Source organism: Lemur catta, chromosome 1 (genome assembly GCF_020740605.2).
Source record: "Lemur catta isolate mLemCat1 chromosome 1, mLemCat1.pri, whole genome shotgun sequence".
Lineage (NCBI taxonomy): Eukaryota > Metazoa > Chordata > Mammalia > Primates > Lemuridae > Lemur > Lemur catta.
The window spans coordinates 145,464,115-145,479,475 of record NC_059128.1 but is presented as its reverse complement, the minus strand read 5'-3'; the positions used below and the strand labels follow the sequence as shown (position 1 = coordinate 145,479,475).

General features: G+C 39.0%; 1 protein-coding gene across 6 annotated transcripts in view; it reads left to right on the top strand.

Moving 5' to 3' along the window:
* Positions 1-15,361, top strand: part of MLH1 (mutL homolog 1) — a 50,827-nt gene that overhangs the window by 28,067 nt on the left and 7,399 nt on the right. For all 6 annotated transcript variants that reach the window (XM_045536822.1, XM_045536813.1, XM_045536841.1 and 3 more), the window contains 2 exons: positions 9,870-9,978; positions 11,963-12,026. In XM_045536822.1, the coding sequence (XP_045392778.1) occupies positions 9,870-9,978; positions 11,963-12,026 (173 nt within the window). The remainder of the gene's footprint in view (positions 1-9,869; positions 9,979-11,962; positions 12,027-15,361) is intronic.

The following is a 15,361-nucleotide window of genomic DNA, read 5'->3' as shown; positions in this document are numbered from 1 at the left end:
GAAGGCCTCAGCTTGCCTTTCCCTGTTCATGCTCTTCTCGTGGTGTCTGGGCTTTTGTTTGCATGTAGGAAAAGATACATAGGTTGTCTCTCCACTCTGGCAGGATAAAAACTTCCTGTAAATACGTATTTGCCAGTTGTAGAAGTGGCTGCCAGTTGCCTTCTGGTTTTTATTTCCATGAAGATTTGCTCCAGTTGCTCTTTCCCTCTGTTATTAGCTTTCAAGCTGGGAGCTTTTAAAGCAATTTTAAATAATATAAGAAAGGTGGGCTGTTACTTGATATATTTAACAGTCTTCCTCACGGTAGTTTCCATTGAGGACTCCCTCAGATTTGGAATTTACTGAGTTTTCCTTAAGGGTTTGTCTCCCTCATGCAAAACAGGCTGTTTAAAGTTATAGCTTTAATAAATCTTTAAATAGTATCAAACTGTTTTCAGTGCAATCTAAAACCAACCTGCATCAGGTTTGGTCAGGTTTGGAGTCTTGCTGAAGCTAAGATGATAAATCTAAATGATTTAAAATTGTATATTCATACAAGTTATCTCATGTAATTATAGAATAGTCTTGTGAGGGAGGCAGAGCAGATGGCGTTACCTCTATTTTAAAGGTGAGCAAAGTGGAATGGAAGATGGAGAGGACAGATTAGTTGCAACACTCCAACAATCAAAAACAGGCCCAGGTGCATGCCTTGTTGCTGGTGGGTTGTTACTGGCAGTGGCCTTCACACAGAAAGTCTAGCCCAGCATTTATCAGGACAAGCACACCATGTGATTCTGATCCCACAGACAGAGGCTGGTGTTTTCAAACACACCAGGGTAGGGTCTTACAGGGGGACTGGCTGTCCTAGATGTGGGGAGTAGAGTGAGCACTTGCTTTGGAGCCAGAGAACTCTGCTGAAACTCTTGCTGCCTACACCATTCAGTGCCAGTCAGAAATTTGTTCACTTTTTTGGGCATGATTTTCCTGTTCTATAAAATGTGCTACCACTACAGCATTATTGGGCTGTTGTGATGAACACATAAGAAGATATCATGTGCATGCTTGGTAAGCTGCAAGGCACAGCTCAAGGGGAGGGACCTCTGCCATGGGCCCTGCCCACTGGCACCTGGTTTACACGCATAATCCCAAGCTGGGGTAAGCTGATTGTCTCTGAGTTGAATGCTGTACAGAGATTTGTGTGAGGCTCAGATTTGGTGAGGAGGGCCACTAACCTTAATAGAAACAACAGCCTGGCTGCTCCCTGAAGTTGTTCCCCTTGGCCAGGAAAGAAGTAAGAAATACTTTCCTTGTAACAACATTCTGATTTGTATTTATTTGTGTGATTATTTCATCAGTGTGTTATCTGTGCAGGGATCGTGTCTAATTTAGTTCACCACCTCATCCCAGCAGAGTTCTGGCTTGTGTACTTAGTAGATATTTGCTAAAGGAGTAAGTAAATGATTGAGAGGAGCAGCCTTGGAGATGAAGCCCTAGAATGTTTATCCTAAAGCAAATCACTCAATTAGACAACTATCTTGAATCTGGGAATTTACCCATCCCTGCTGGGCACACTTCAATTAACAAATGAGGTAATTTTGGAAGGTCCAGTATCCAGTCAAGCATTCTGTAGAGTTAGGCTCATCTCTAGAGATTAGTAGTGACTGAACTTACTTATTGCTAATCCTATAATTTTGATCTGTTAATTAATGAAGGTAAGGAGTATCATAAGCTAAGATACTTCTTACCATTTGAATGTGAAAATTTGTTTAATATTTTTTGCCTCCAGATATACACACTTAATTGTATTTTCTTGGTCTTTGGTTAACAGTCATGGGTCTAAATGTACATGCTCTTAATATGGTTTATCACCAGGTGAAAGTTTCTTTTGGTACATGAGATCAGTTCAGCAAACATTTGTCAGGTGGCAAGTATCTCCTCTGTACAGAAAGCATTACGCCAAGCTCAGAGGTAGAAAGTGAGATGAGTGAGCCATGACCCCTGCCCTAAAGGTGTTGTGTAGGGATTGTTTAGTAGAGAACTGGCTGCAGCATTAGGTAGAATGAAAGACATTCTCTAACAGAGATACAAGGCCAGTTCAGCAGGAACCCAGGGTGAGACCTCTTAAGAGGACCGGGAGGGTGTATTGATCATCTCCAGCAACAGCGAAGGCACCGGCATATAATAGGGGCTACTAGAAGGCATCCCACAGGGCATGGGGGCCTCCCCTCTGCCAGTGGGCATTAGGACTTAGAGGACTGGCTGCCCTTCTTTCAGGTTTGGTTTTGCTTGCTGCTTCTCAGAAAACATGCTGAGACCCAAGGCCTTGGTTATGAACTCAGATGTGTGGTGTGGCTTTGAAGCACAGAAGGATTTTGTCCCATTTTGCTGTTCACAGAATGGCAGAAAAATGCCTACAAACTAGGGCTATGGGAACATTTAGGTTAGGGATGAAATATAGGTCCTTTAAGTCCTGATAAAAGGCTGGGAAGAGGTCCAAGAAACCTCACGAAACCCAATAAAGAAAAGTCCTGTGCTTGGTGAGCAGATACCACCTCCTTTTCCTGCCCTGCTGGCAGGGCTGCACTTCAGCAGCTCTGAATGCGTCAGAGCAGTCCATGAACGTTCTGTGTGGAAAATCTCTGACCCTTTCTTAGTGGATTACACTGCTTTCTCTTTCCTCCAGTGCCTCATTATTCAAGATTATTTGATGTTCTCCAGCTTTTAAAATAATCATTTTCCGCCTACGCAGAACATCCTGTAGAGACATTGAGTTTCCAGTGGGAACGGTGGAGAACACTTATTCTAAAAATGAAGAAAATAATTAAGCCTCTTTTTATGGGGGCAGTAATCGTTGCAGAACTTATATAACAGTATGAGAATTCACTTGTGGTGCCCAAACTTAAAAACAGAGTGTAGTAAAAGCTTGATATACAGGTTTATTGCTGTGCCCAGACCCATGCCCTATTTTCTTTAATCCCTCTTGCATCCCTCTCCTCCTTTTTCCATATGGTATTCTTTCATTTAAAATATATATATATATGTTATGTGTGCACACATACAACATTTGCAGATATATTGGTAAATTAAAAAATCATATTTATGGCTGGGTATGGTGGCTCACACCTGTAATCCCAATGGTTTGGGTGGCTGAGGTGAGAGGATTGCTTGAGGCCAGGAGAGTTCAAGACCACCCTGGGCAACATAGCAAGACCTCATCTCTACGAAAAAATAAAATTAAAAAACTGGTCAGGAATAGTGGCACACACCTATAGTCCCAGCTACTCAGGAGGCTAAGGCAGGAGGATCTCTTAAGCCCAAGAGTTTGAGGTTACAGTGAGCTATGATTGCATCACTGCACTCCAGCCTGGGCAACAGAGTGAGACCCTGTCTCTAAAAGAATAAATAAATAAAAAATCATATTTATAAAATATATGTAGCATCTACAGAAAAAAACAAACGAACATTTGTGAAAACACCACTTAAGAAACAGAACATTACCGTCACCCCCTTGAAGGTCTTATGTGTTTCTTTCCCATTCTTATCCCTTTCCCTTCTCCTTTAGAGAACTAACTGCTCTAAATATTGTGATCATTATTTCCTTCCTTTTTATTATAGTTTTACCACCTACTTTTACAAAAAAAATGTGTTTAGTTTTACAGGCTTTAAATTTCATGTAAATGGAATTATACTGTAAGTTTAATTTTTCTGAAGTTTATATATAGCTACACATACATTATGTTTCTAAGATTCATCCATCTTGTTACATATAGCTCTGGTTTGCCTTTTTTGTATAATAGATTCCATTCCATGAATATACAGTTCATTCATTCTACTGTTGAAGGACAGTTGAGGGACTCATACAGCCTCAGTGCCTGCCTCCTCATCCCACCTCGCTTCCCAGCCATGAGTTGATCAATGGCCCAGCACACTGGTTTGGAAGCTCTGCTGTAGGATAGATTAATATATTAATAGTTAGAAGAGTTACTCCTGGGTCATAAAATGACAAATTGTTTTCCAAAGGGGTCATATTCATTTGTACTATCACCAACAATGTACAGAAAAGTTTGATGATTGTGAAACAGTTATCTGATGGTGGGTTTTATTTGCATTTTCTTGGTTGCAATCAAGTTGAGTAAGTATCTTTCCTCTTCTGTTAAGGGCGTGTTCAAGTTTTTTGTCCGTTTTGTGTTGGACTTTTGATCTTTTCTAACCGATTTTAGAAGTTCTTAATATAGTCTAGATAATGATCAGTTACATTGAAGATATCTTCCCCCAGTTTAGGGATCATCTAGTAACTTTTTTCTGGTGAACATTTGTTTTATGAACAGAAATCCTTAGATTTAATGTAGGCAGATCTTATCAATTGTTCTCTACAGATTGGCTTTTCTAGCTTAAGAAATCCTTCTTAGCTCTGGGATAATTAAAGTATGCTCTTACATTGTTTCCTAAAAGGCTTATACTTAAGTTTTTAGCCCCCCTGGAATTGATTTTTTGTGTATAGTATTAGATTTTCAGTTTCTGTGTTAATATAGGCACACCTTGTTTTATTGTGCTTCATTTTATCGCACTTCACAGGTAAGTGTGTTTTTTATATATTGAAGGTTTGTGGCAACCATGCATATAGCATGTCTGTTGTTGCCATTTTTCCAACAGCAGTGCTCACTTTGTGTCTCTGTGTCATATTTTGGTAATTCTCACAATATTTTAGACTTCTTCATTATTATTATATCTGTTATGGTGATCTGTGCTCAGTGATTTTTGATATTACTATTGTAATTGTTTGGGGGTGCCAAAAACCACTGTCACATAAGACAGCAAACTTAATCCATAAATGTGTGTGTTCTGACTGCTTCCCTGACGGGTCATTCCCCCATGTCTCTCCCTCTCCTTGGGCCTCCCTATTCCCTGAGACACAATGGTGCAGCTAGGCCAATTAACCCCAGAATGGCCCTACGTGTTCAAGTGAAAGGAACAGTTGAATGTCTCTCATCAAATCAAAAGCTAGAAATGCTTAAGCTTATGAGGAAGGCATGTTGAAAACTGAGACAGGCCAAAAGGTAGGCCTCTTAAGCCCAACAGCCTCTTATGCCCAACAGTTAGCCAAGTTGTGAGTACAAAGGAAAAGTTCTTGAAGGAAATTAAAAGTGCTACTCCAGTGAACACAGGAATGATATGAAAGTGAAACAGCCTTATCGCTGATATGGAGAAAAGTTTTAGTGGTGTGGACAGATCATACAAGCCACAGTGCTCCCTTAACCCAAAGCCTCATCTGGAGCAAGGCCCTAGCTCACTTAAATTCTGTGAAGGCTGAGAGAAGTGAGAAAGCTGCAGAAGAAAAGTTTGAAGCTAGTAGAGGTTGTTTCTTGGGGTTTAAGGAAAGAAGATGTCTCCATAACATAAAAGTTCAAGTAGAAGCAGCAAGTGCTGATGGAGAGGCTGCAGCAAGTTATCCAGATCCAGCTGAGATGACTGATGAAGGTGGCTACACTGCATAACAGATTAGACTGTTTAATGTAGACGAAACACTCTTCTATTGGAAGAAGATGGCAACTAGCATTTTCCTAGCTAGAGAGGAGAAGTCAATGCCTGGTGTTAAAGCCTCAAAAGACAGACTGACTCTCATTAGGGATTAATGCCGCTGGTGACTTTAAGTTGAAGCCAGTGCTCATTTATCATTCTGAAAATCCTAAGGCCCTTAAGAATTATGTTAAATCTGCTCTGCCTGTGCTCTAGAAATGGAACATCAGAGCCTAGGTGACAGCACATCTGTTTATAGGATGATTTACTGAGTATTGTGAGCCCACTATTGAGATCTACTGCTCAGAACAAAAGATTCCTCTCAAAATATTACTGTTCATTGATAATGCACCTGGTCACACAAGAGCTCTGATGGAGATGTACAAGTAGATGAATGTTTTCATACCTATTAACATGATATCCATTCTGCAGTCCATGGATCAAGGAGTAATTTCAAATTGCAAGTCTTATTACTTATGAAATATATTTCATAAGGCTATAGCTGTCATAGATAGTGACTCCTGTGATGGATCTGGGCAATACATTGAAAACCTTCTGGAAAGGATTCACTATACTGGATGCCATGAAGAGCATTCATGATTTATGGGAGGAAGTCAAAATATCAACATTAAAAGGAGTTTGGAAGAAGTTGATTCCAAGCCTCATGGATGACTTTGAGGGGTCAAGACTACAGTGGAGGAAGTACCTGCAGATGTGGTGGAAATAGCAGGAGAATTAGAATTGGAAATGGAGCCCGAAGATGTGACTGAACTGCTGCAGTCTCATGATAAAACTTGAGCGTATAAGGAGTTGCTTATGGCTGAGCCAAGAAAGTGGTTTCTTTTTTCTTTTCTTTTCTTTTCTTTTTTTTGGCCATTGAAACTCAATGGCAGGAAAGTAGTTTCTTGAGATGGAATCTTTTCCTGATGAAGATACTGTGAATGTTGTTGAAATGACAACAAGGGATTTAGAATATTGCATAAACTTAGTTGATAAAGTAGCAGCAGCGTTTGAGAGGATTGACTCTAGTTTTGACAGAAGTTCTACTGTGAGGAAAATGCTATCAAACAGCACCACATGCTGCAGAGAAATCTTTCATGAAAGGCATAGCTAATGGATGTGGCAAACTTCACTCTTCTTATTTTAAAAAATTGCCACAGCCACCCCACCTGTCAGCCAACACTACCCTGATCAGTCAGCAGCTACCAACACTGAGGCAAGACCTTCCATCAACAAAAACATTGCAACTTGCTGAAGGCTCAGATGATTGTTAACATTTTTTAGCAATAAAGTATTTTCAGTTAAGGTATGAACATTGTTTTTTTCAACATAATGCTATTGCACATTTAATAAACTACAGTATAGTGTAAACATAACCTTTATATGAACTGGAAAACCAAAAAATTCATGTGACTGGCTTTATTATGACTCACTTTATTGTGGTGATCTAGAACCAAACCTGTGATATCTAAGGTACGCCTGTATCTGCTTGTTCCATAATACATTGTTATTGTCAGTTTATTTGGATTTACCAAATGTTATTTGATCATAATTCTTTCCCTGAGACCTTTTATGGTCTGCCAGAAGCACATTGTTTAGTGAGTCCTTTGGTGGCTGTCTTAGTCCTTTTGAGCTGCTGTAATAAATTACCATAGACTAAGTGGCTGATAAACAATAGGAATTTATTTCTCACAGTTCCAGAGGCTGGGAATTCCAAGATCAGTGCATCAGGAGATTCATTGTCTGGTGAGGGCCACTTCCTCATAAATAGCACCTTCTAGCTGTATCCTTACATGGTGGAAGGAGCTAGCTAGCTCTTTGGGGTTTCTTTCATTAGGGCACTAATCCCAATATGAGGGAGTGGGTTAGGCTTTCAGTATATGAATTTTGGGGAACACAAACATTCAAACAGTAGCAGTGGCAAACTGAGTTTTGCTTTGTCTAATTCACCCTTATTTTGAAAACATTTTTGTTGGGTTTAAAATTCCAGATTGAGGTGGGCTTGGTGGCTCACACCTATAATCCTAGCAGTCTGGGAGGCTGAGGCAGGACGATCGCTTGAACCTAGGAGTTAGAGACCAACCTGAGCAAGAGCAAAACCCCTTCTCTTTTTAGTTCTTTGAGGTACCTCCATACTATTTTCCATAGAGGTTGTACTAGTTTGCAGTTCCACCAACATTGTATAAGTGTTCCTTTCTCTCTACATCCACTCCAGCATGTTTTGGGACTTTTTGTTAAGAGCCATTCTCACTGGAGTTAGGTGATACCTCATTGTGGTTTTGATTTACATTTCCCTGATGATCAGAGATGTTGAGCATTTTTTCATGTGTTTTTTTTGTCCATTAAGTCTATCTTTATTTGAAAATTTTCTGTTCATGTCTTCTGCCCACTTTTTAAAGGGGTTGTTTGATTTTTTCCTTGCTGATTTGCTTGAGTTCTTTGTAGATTCTGGTTATCAGCCCTTTATCAGGGCATGCAAATATTTTCTCCCATTCTGTAGATTGTCTGTTTGCTCTATTGATTATGTCCCATCTCTACTAAAAATAGAAAAAGTTAGCTGGGTGTGGGGGTATGTGCCTACAGTCCCAGCTACTCAGGAGGCTGAGGCAGGAGGATCACTTGAGCCCAGGAGTTTGAGGTTGCTGTGAGCTAGGCTGACACCACTGATCTCTCTCTAGCCTGGGCAACAGAGCAAGACTCTGCCTCAAAAATAAAAATAAATAGAATTCCAGATTGACAGTTATTTTTTCTTAGTGCATTGAAGGTATGCTATCATTTTCTGATTTCTATTGTTGCTGTTGAAAATTCAGGCAGAAGTTTTATATTTTGTTCCTTAGTAGGTAATCTCTATTTTCTCTCTGAGTGCTTTTAAGGTCTCTTTTTTAAAATATCTTACAGCAAGCCAGGCACAGTGGCTTGCACCTGTATTCCCAGCAACTCAGGAGGCTGAGGTGGGAGGGTTACTTGAGGCCAGGAGTTTGTGACCAGCCTGGGTGATATAGTGAGACCCTATCTCTTTAAAAAAAAAAAAAAAAAAAATTCTGTAGTAACACTGTGTCAAGTATGGATTTTGTTGAGCTTCCTAGAGCTCAGCCTTGACATCTTTCATCATTTCTGAGATAGTCTCAGACATTTTTTTCTTCAGTGTCTTCATATATGATCCTCTCCCTACCTTCCCCTCAACTCCTTCTGGAACTTGAGTTATATATTTTCTGTCCTCCATGTTGCATGAGCTATCTCTTCATACTTACTATGTCTTTATCTCTCTATGCTGTATTCTGGATAATTTCTTTAGATCTGCCTTACAGTTTATTACCTCACCACCTTTTATCAAATCTGTTGTTAAATCTGTCTTGATTTTTAATTTCAATTATTGTATTTTCCAATTTTAGAAATTTTATTTGGTTCTTTTTGAAATCTCCTTCATCTTTTTTGATAGTGTCCTACTGCTATCTCATAGTTTTAATACCTCCTGAGCATACTGAACATACTTATTTTATGTTCTTTGCTGATATTTCCAATCCAACCTTTACAGATCTCATTCTGTGGTTTCTTCTTGATTCTAATTCTTGGTGCCTTATTTGTGTGTTTTGTAAATTTTGTGACTACTAGTTCCTGGTACTTTATCCGTGGGGAATTACTTGAAGTTGGGATCAAAGATGAGTTTCTCCAGAGAGAATATGCATTTGATTCTGCCAGGGACCTGGAGGAACAGTCAGCCCTGGTATCGATTTAAAATTTCTACTTTCAGGTTTCCAGGCAACCTGCTTAGTATGAATTCTGGCTGCAAAAGCATGTGAGGACCAGTTATGCTTACAGATTCTCAGGAATGTCGTTTTTGACTTCCAACACCAAGGCTTGAGGTGGTAGTTTTGCTTCCTGCCCTTTGAAGGGGAGGGGAGTGGGTATTGGGCATAATACTGTTTTCATTTACACAGAGGGTGCAGCCTTTGGGGTCTCAGCTTCATGTGTTGGGGAAGTGGTCACCTATTAGTTTCCCCATTCCAAACCATTCCTAGGCTTCTGTCCTCCTTTTGCCACCTTCAGAGCCTGAGAAAACTAAAGTGCATGATTCCTGAGGTTCTCTAATGTCTTTGGATAAAGCTAGCTTTAAGAGATATCATTATTTCTCTGGGTTCTTGCTTTTTCTTCAACCTCGATCCTTCAGTATTCCTTAATCTTTTAGCAATTCCTTGTTGCATTTTAAAAGATTAGTTATATTTCATACCTCATTTGTGTTTGTTTTTAGCAGAAGGCTCAGTTCAGGCATCTTTACTTGTTTGGTGTCTCTACTTCAGTGCTTGGTGCTTTGGGCTGTGAAGAGGTGTTGGGAGGATTCCATTACTTACCTCTTTTTTGGTTTTGTTTTCCAGTTCTACGGGAGATGTTACATAACCACTCCTTTGTGGGCTGTGTGAATCCTCAGTGGGCCTTGGCACAGCATCAGACGAAGTTATACCTTCTTAACACCACCAAACTGAGGTAAATCAGTGAATGTGTGAGAAAACAGAAACACTGGAATGGTCCAGGGAGCACAGGCACAAAAAGCTAGGAAGAGCAGCACAAGGTATTTGGAAAGGGCACAGGCTTTGGAGTTAGACAGGTGTGGTTTTAAATCTAAGTTCCCCATTTCCCATTTTTATGATTGTGGACAAATTACTTTCCTAAACTATGTCTCAGATTTCTCATCTGAGATTTCTCATCTATATACTGGGATATTGTTACTTAACTTGCAGGAGTTTTTTTGTGAAGATAAGAAATAACCTGAGAAACCTAGTCCCGGGTAGGTGCTCAGTGCTCAGTAAATGTTGGCTGTGAACCAGGTGTTGGGGGCTTAGTGCTGTCAGAGAATTCCAGTATCTGCTGTGTGCAACAGGGTATTGTAGGGGATGCAAGAGAAAGAAGACTTGATGCCTGTTTTTCTCCCAGCTTTGGGAATGTGGCAAAGGCTTCACTTTAGCCACCAAACTAGCCAGTGTGGTTGATCAGCACAGGAAGGGTGACCCCAGCAGTGCCATTTGCCCAGTACATAGCAGGTGACATTTCTATTGATTGTTTCCAGGCACTTTGGTGGATTAGCTCCTATTGAGTCTAGAACCTGTATTAAATATTGTTCTCAGATAGGTAGTACATGTGAGAGGATGCTGCCACCTTGCATCTACTAGATACCACTTATCCACTGTGGGACTCTTTCTCTCTAAGCCCTGCTGTGGCCTCAGAGTGCTTTTTGGCCCTGTTTGTGGGGCAGCTGCTATACATTGCTTGGAGTTAGCACATGAGATAAAAACCTATTTTCCATCCCTAGACACTGCCCCAGTCCAGAAGCTGACTGTTGGCAACACACTTCCTTGTATGCATTCAGAACTCGTTCCTCCTAGGCTTGGAATCCCTTTTGGAGCAGGTCTATTCAAGTTCCATTGTCTGCTCTGGGAATCCTTGGGCTTGTCTAGTGACTTGCCACTTACAAATTTGTTAGGAATTCTACTCCCCTTGCTTTTGCTTTTCCGGCATGACTAAGTGCCTGACTCCCAAGGCTCCAAATCACTGTTGCATTCAGGTTCTTTCATCTCACAGATACAAATCCAGGCCAGTCCTAGAAGGGCAGCTCATAATAAATGTGAATGGTTTCCCAGGGAGAAGGTAAAAAGACAGGGAGAGAAGTAGATTCAGAGTTTGACTTCCAAACTCAACTCCTTCCTTTGGCACTTGACTGACATGAGACAAGTCAGCTACTCACTGTGTATGTACCTCAGTTTCCCTACCATAATGCAGGCATAGCAGACGCTTTGTCTGCTTTGACTGATAATGAAGTCTGTAAGCAAGACCTATATGGTTCAGTTTGTTTTACAAACTATAAAGTACCACATAAATGTGGCATTCATTCCCATTCTGTGTTTTTTTAAATAATTCAATACATTGTATACTTCACACCTGCTTTTGGATTCTTGCCAGCTAGTGCGTCACCCTAAACCATACATCATTGTAGTGTAATCCTGCCACATGTCTGCTTTTGATTATTCAGGAAGACTTCCTGGCCTCCCTGTATATTTCATATAATTTTTAATGGTGAGTTGTAAAAATGATTTATAGGATTCTTTGTAAGTGGGGGAAAGGTAAGCAAACAAAAAACTCTTTAAATTTCACTTCAGTGTATCAGAAACTTTTTATAGCCCCAGAGGGGTGGGACAGAGCATGCGCGATAGCAAGCGAGCCTTAGTCTCAGTGCTTGAACCTATCCGTGGAGGCTGGCCACTCACAGCCCTGGTTAGAGCAGATGTTGGGAATCCCAGCTCTTTGGAGGAATAAGAGATTTTTGTTAGACTGTTAACCAGGTTCCACACAGCCAGGCAGAACCATCTCTGTCCCTTCCATGTTTCAGGAATTCCCTCTCCCATTTTCTCCCTACTGCCTGGCTCTCAGGCATGGATTCAGCTTTTCATTAAAGTCACTTCATTTTTATTTTCAGTGAAGAACTGTTCTACCAGATACTCATTTATGATTTTGCCAATTTTGGTGTTCTGAGGTTATCGGTAAGTGTATCTCCTTCTCACTTCTGAAACTTCAGCAACTGTTTGTTTCTGAAAATAGTAGTTCTACACTAATATCTTATTTGTAGTATATTAAATTTTCTAAATATGCTCAGGATAGTTTCTGTAGTGTATTACTTGAGTATGGAGGTATCTGTAATTTTAATAAAATTTTATACTTTTTAGTCAAATAGTCATTTGATAGCTAACTTAAACAAGTGTTTTTTATTATAGAAGTTAATATGTGGAAAGGCATAAAAAAAATATAAATAAGCATTCTCTAAAACCATGGTCCAAACACAACCCTTACAATTTAGTCCATTTCTTCCAAGACTTTTTCAGTGCCTGATTTTAGAGTTAAAATCATAGTACCTGTGTGTTCATATCTTTTTCCCATTTGACTTACTCTATGAAAAAGTCCATTGGGATTTTGATCGGGATTGTGTTGAATCTGTAGGTCAATTTGGGGAGAAAATCTTTTGTTAGATTAATCTCTTAGTATTTCACATTTTTTAATGTTACAAATGGCATTTTTAAAAAAATTTCCATTTCCAATTGTTTATTGCTAGTATATAGAAATACACACGATTTTTATACATTGATATTGTATCTCAGAACCCTGTTAAACTTACTCACTAGCTCTAATACAAATTTTATAGATTCTCAGATTTTCTACATGGATGATCATGTCATCTGAGAGTAAAGAAAGTTTTATTTCTCCCTGTCCAATCTGGAAGCCTTTTCTTTCTCTTAACTGATTACACTGGCTAGAATCTCTAGTACAATGGGGTGGTAAGAATGGAAATCCTTGTCTCGTTCCTGATCTTAGGGGGAAAGTACTCAGTCCCACCACTAAGTATGCTGTCAGCCTTAAGTAAGTTTTTGTAGATGCCATTTATAAGGTTGAGGAAGTTCTCTTCTATTCCTTGTTTACTTAAAGTTTTTATTTAGAAATGGGTATTGAATTTTTTTCAAAAGTTTTATTTGAATCTATTGAGATAATCATATGGTTCTTCTTTTATATTAATAGTTTGATATAGTGAATTACATTGCTTTTCATATATGTTAAACCAGTCTTACATTTCTGAGGTGAACCCTGTTTGGTCATAACATACTATCCTTTATATATTATGGGATTTGATTTGCTAAAATTTTGGTTATAGTTTTTACATCTGTGTTCATGAATGCCATTAGTTTGTAGTTTTCTTGTAGTGTCTTTGTGTAGTTTTACTGTCAGGGTCATGCTGGCCTCATAGAATGAGATGATACATATCCCCTCCTTTTCCATTTTCTGAAAGTGTTTGTGTAGACTTGGTGTTAAAATTGTTCCTTAATGTTGGTAGATTCACCAGTGAAGCCATCTGGGCCCAGAGATTTCTTCATGGGAACGTTTTTAACGATAAATTCAATTTCTTTAATAGATGCAGAGCCATTATGATTATCTGTTTCTTCTTGGGTGAGCTCTGGTATTTTATTTTTTTGAAGAAATTTGTCTATGCAGTCTAAGTTTTAAAATATATTGGTATAAGTTATTCATAATATTTCTTATTCTTTTAATATCTACAGATTTGTGGGGATATAACCTTTCTCTCATTCCTAATATTGGTAATTTAAGGCTTCTCTTTTTAACTTGATCAATCTGGCTAGCTATTGACCAATTTTATTGACCTTCTCCAAGAACTAACTTTTGATTTCATAGATTTTTCTCTTATTTTTCTGTTTTGTATTTCATTGATATGTGCTCTGATCTTTATTACTTCCTTCTACTTATTTTAGTTTGGTTTGTCTTCTTGTTTCCTAAGGTAGAAGCAGAGGTCACTGATTTGAGACCTTTCTTCTTTTCTAATGTAGGTGTTAAGTGCTATCAATTTCTCCTAAGCACTGCTTTAGAAGCTGCCACAACTTTTGATACGTAGTTTTCATTTTCATTCAGTTCTAAATACCTTCTAATTTCTCATTTGACTCACAGGTTATTTAGAGCTGTGTATTTAGTTTCCAATCTTTTGAGGATTTTCCAAACATCTGTTACTGATTTATAATTTACTTCCATTTTGGTCAGAGAAGTTACTTGAATCTTTTTACACTTATGGAGAATTGTTTTATGGCCCAGAATATGATCTATGTTGGTAAATGTTCCATGTGTACTTGAAAAGAATTTATATTCTTGTTGTGTAGAATGTTCTATAAATAGGTCGGGTGCCATGGCTAACACCTGTAATCCTAGCACTTTGGGAGGCCAAAGCAGAGGGATTACTGGAGGCCAGGAGTTCGAGACCAGCCTGAGCAAAAGCGAGACCCCCTCTCTACAAAAAATAGAAAAATTAGCCAGGCATGGTAGTGCACATCTGTAGTCCCAGCTACTCGGGAGGCTGAGGCAAGAGGATTGCTTAAGCCTAGGAGTTCGAGGTTGCAGTGAGCTATGATGAGGCCATTGCACACTAGCTTGGGTAACAGAGCAAGACTCTGTCTCAAAAAAAAAAAAAAAAAAGAAAAAGTTCTATAAATGTCAAATATTAATATTATCAGGTTGATAGTGATCCTCAAATCTTCTCTATCCTTATTGATTTTTCTGTCTACTTGTTCTATCAAATATTGAAAACGGAGTATTGAAACAAACCTCCAACTATGATTGTGAATTTGTCTGCCTGTCTTTGCAGTTCTCTTAGTTTTTTCCTTCATATATTTTAAAGCTCTTTCATTGGGTACATAAATAAACATTTAGGATTGTTATATCCTTTTGATTAATTGCCTCTTGTATTATGAAAATACAACTATGTACTGTGGGTTTATAACATATGTAAAAGTATGAGTAACAACATCAGAAGGAGAGAAATGGAAAATAACGTAGGCATCTTAATTAAAAATTTTTTTTCAAGACAGGGTCTTGCTCTGTCACCCAGACTAGAGTGCAGTCTCATGATCATAGTTCACCGTACCCTCTAACTCCTGGGTTGAAACAATCCTCCCACCTCAAGCCTCCCAAGTAGCCAGGACTACAAGTGTGCACCACCATGCCTGGATAATTTTTTTTTATTTTTTGTAGCAATAGGATCTTGTTCTGTCGCCCCAGCTGAGGTTGGATTCCTGGTCTCAAGCTGTCCTCCCGCCTTGGCTTCCCAAAGCACTGGGATTACAGGCATCTTATTTTTAACCACAGATTTCACTCTTCTTCCTCACTAGATCATTTACCTGAAATGTCGTTTGATTTAACTTATTCCTCATCCCCCTTGCTTTAGTTATGGGTGAGGCAGTAGAAAGAAAGAAATGATGTGCCTAGTGATTTTCTCGAAATATGAAAGTTAAATTGAGTCCTTAAGACTACACAGAAAGAAAGTACC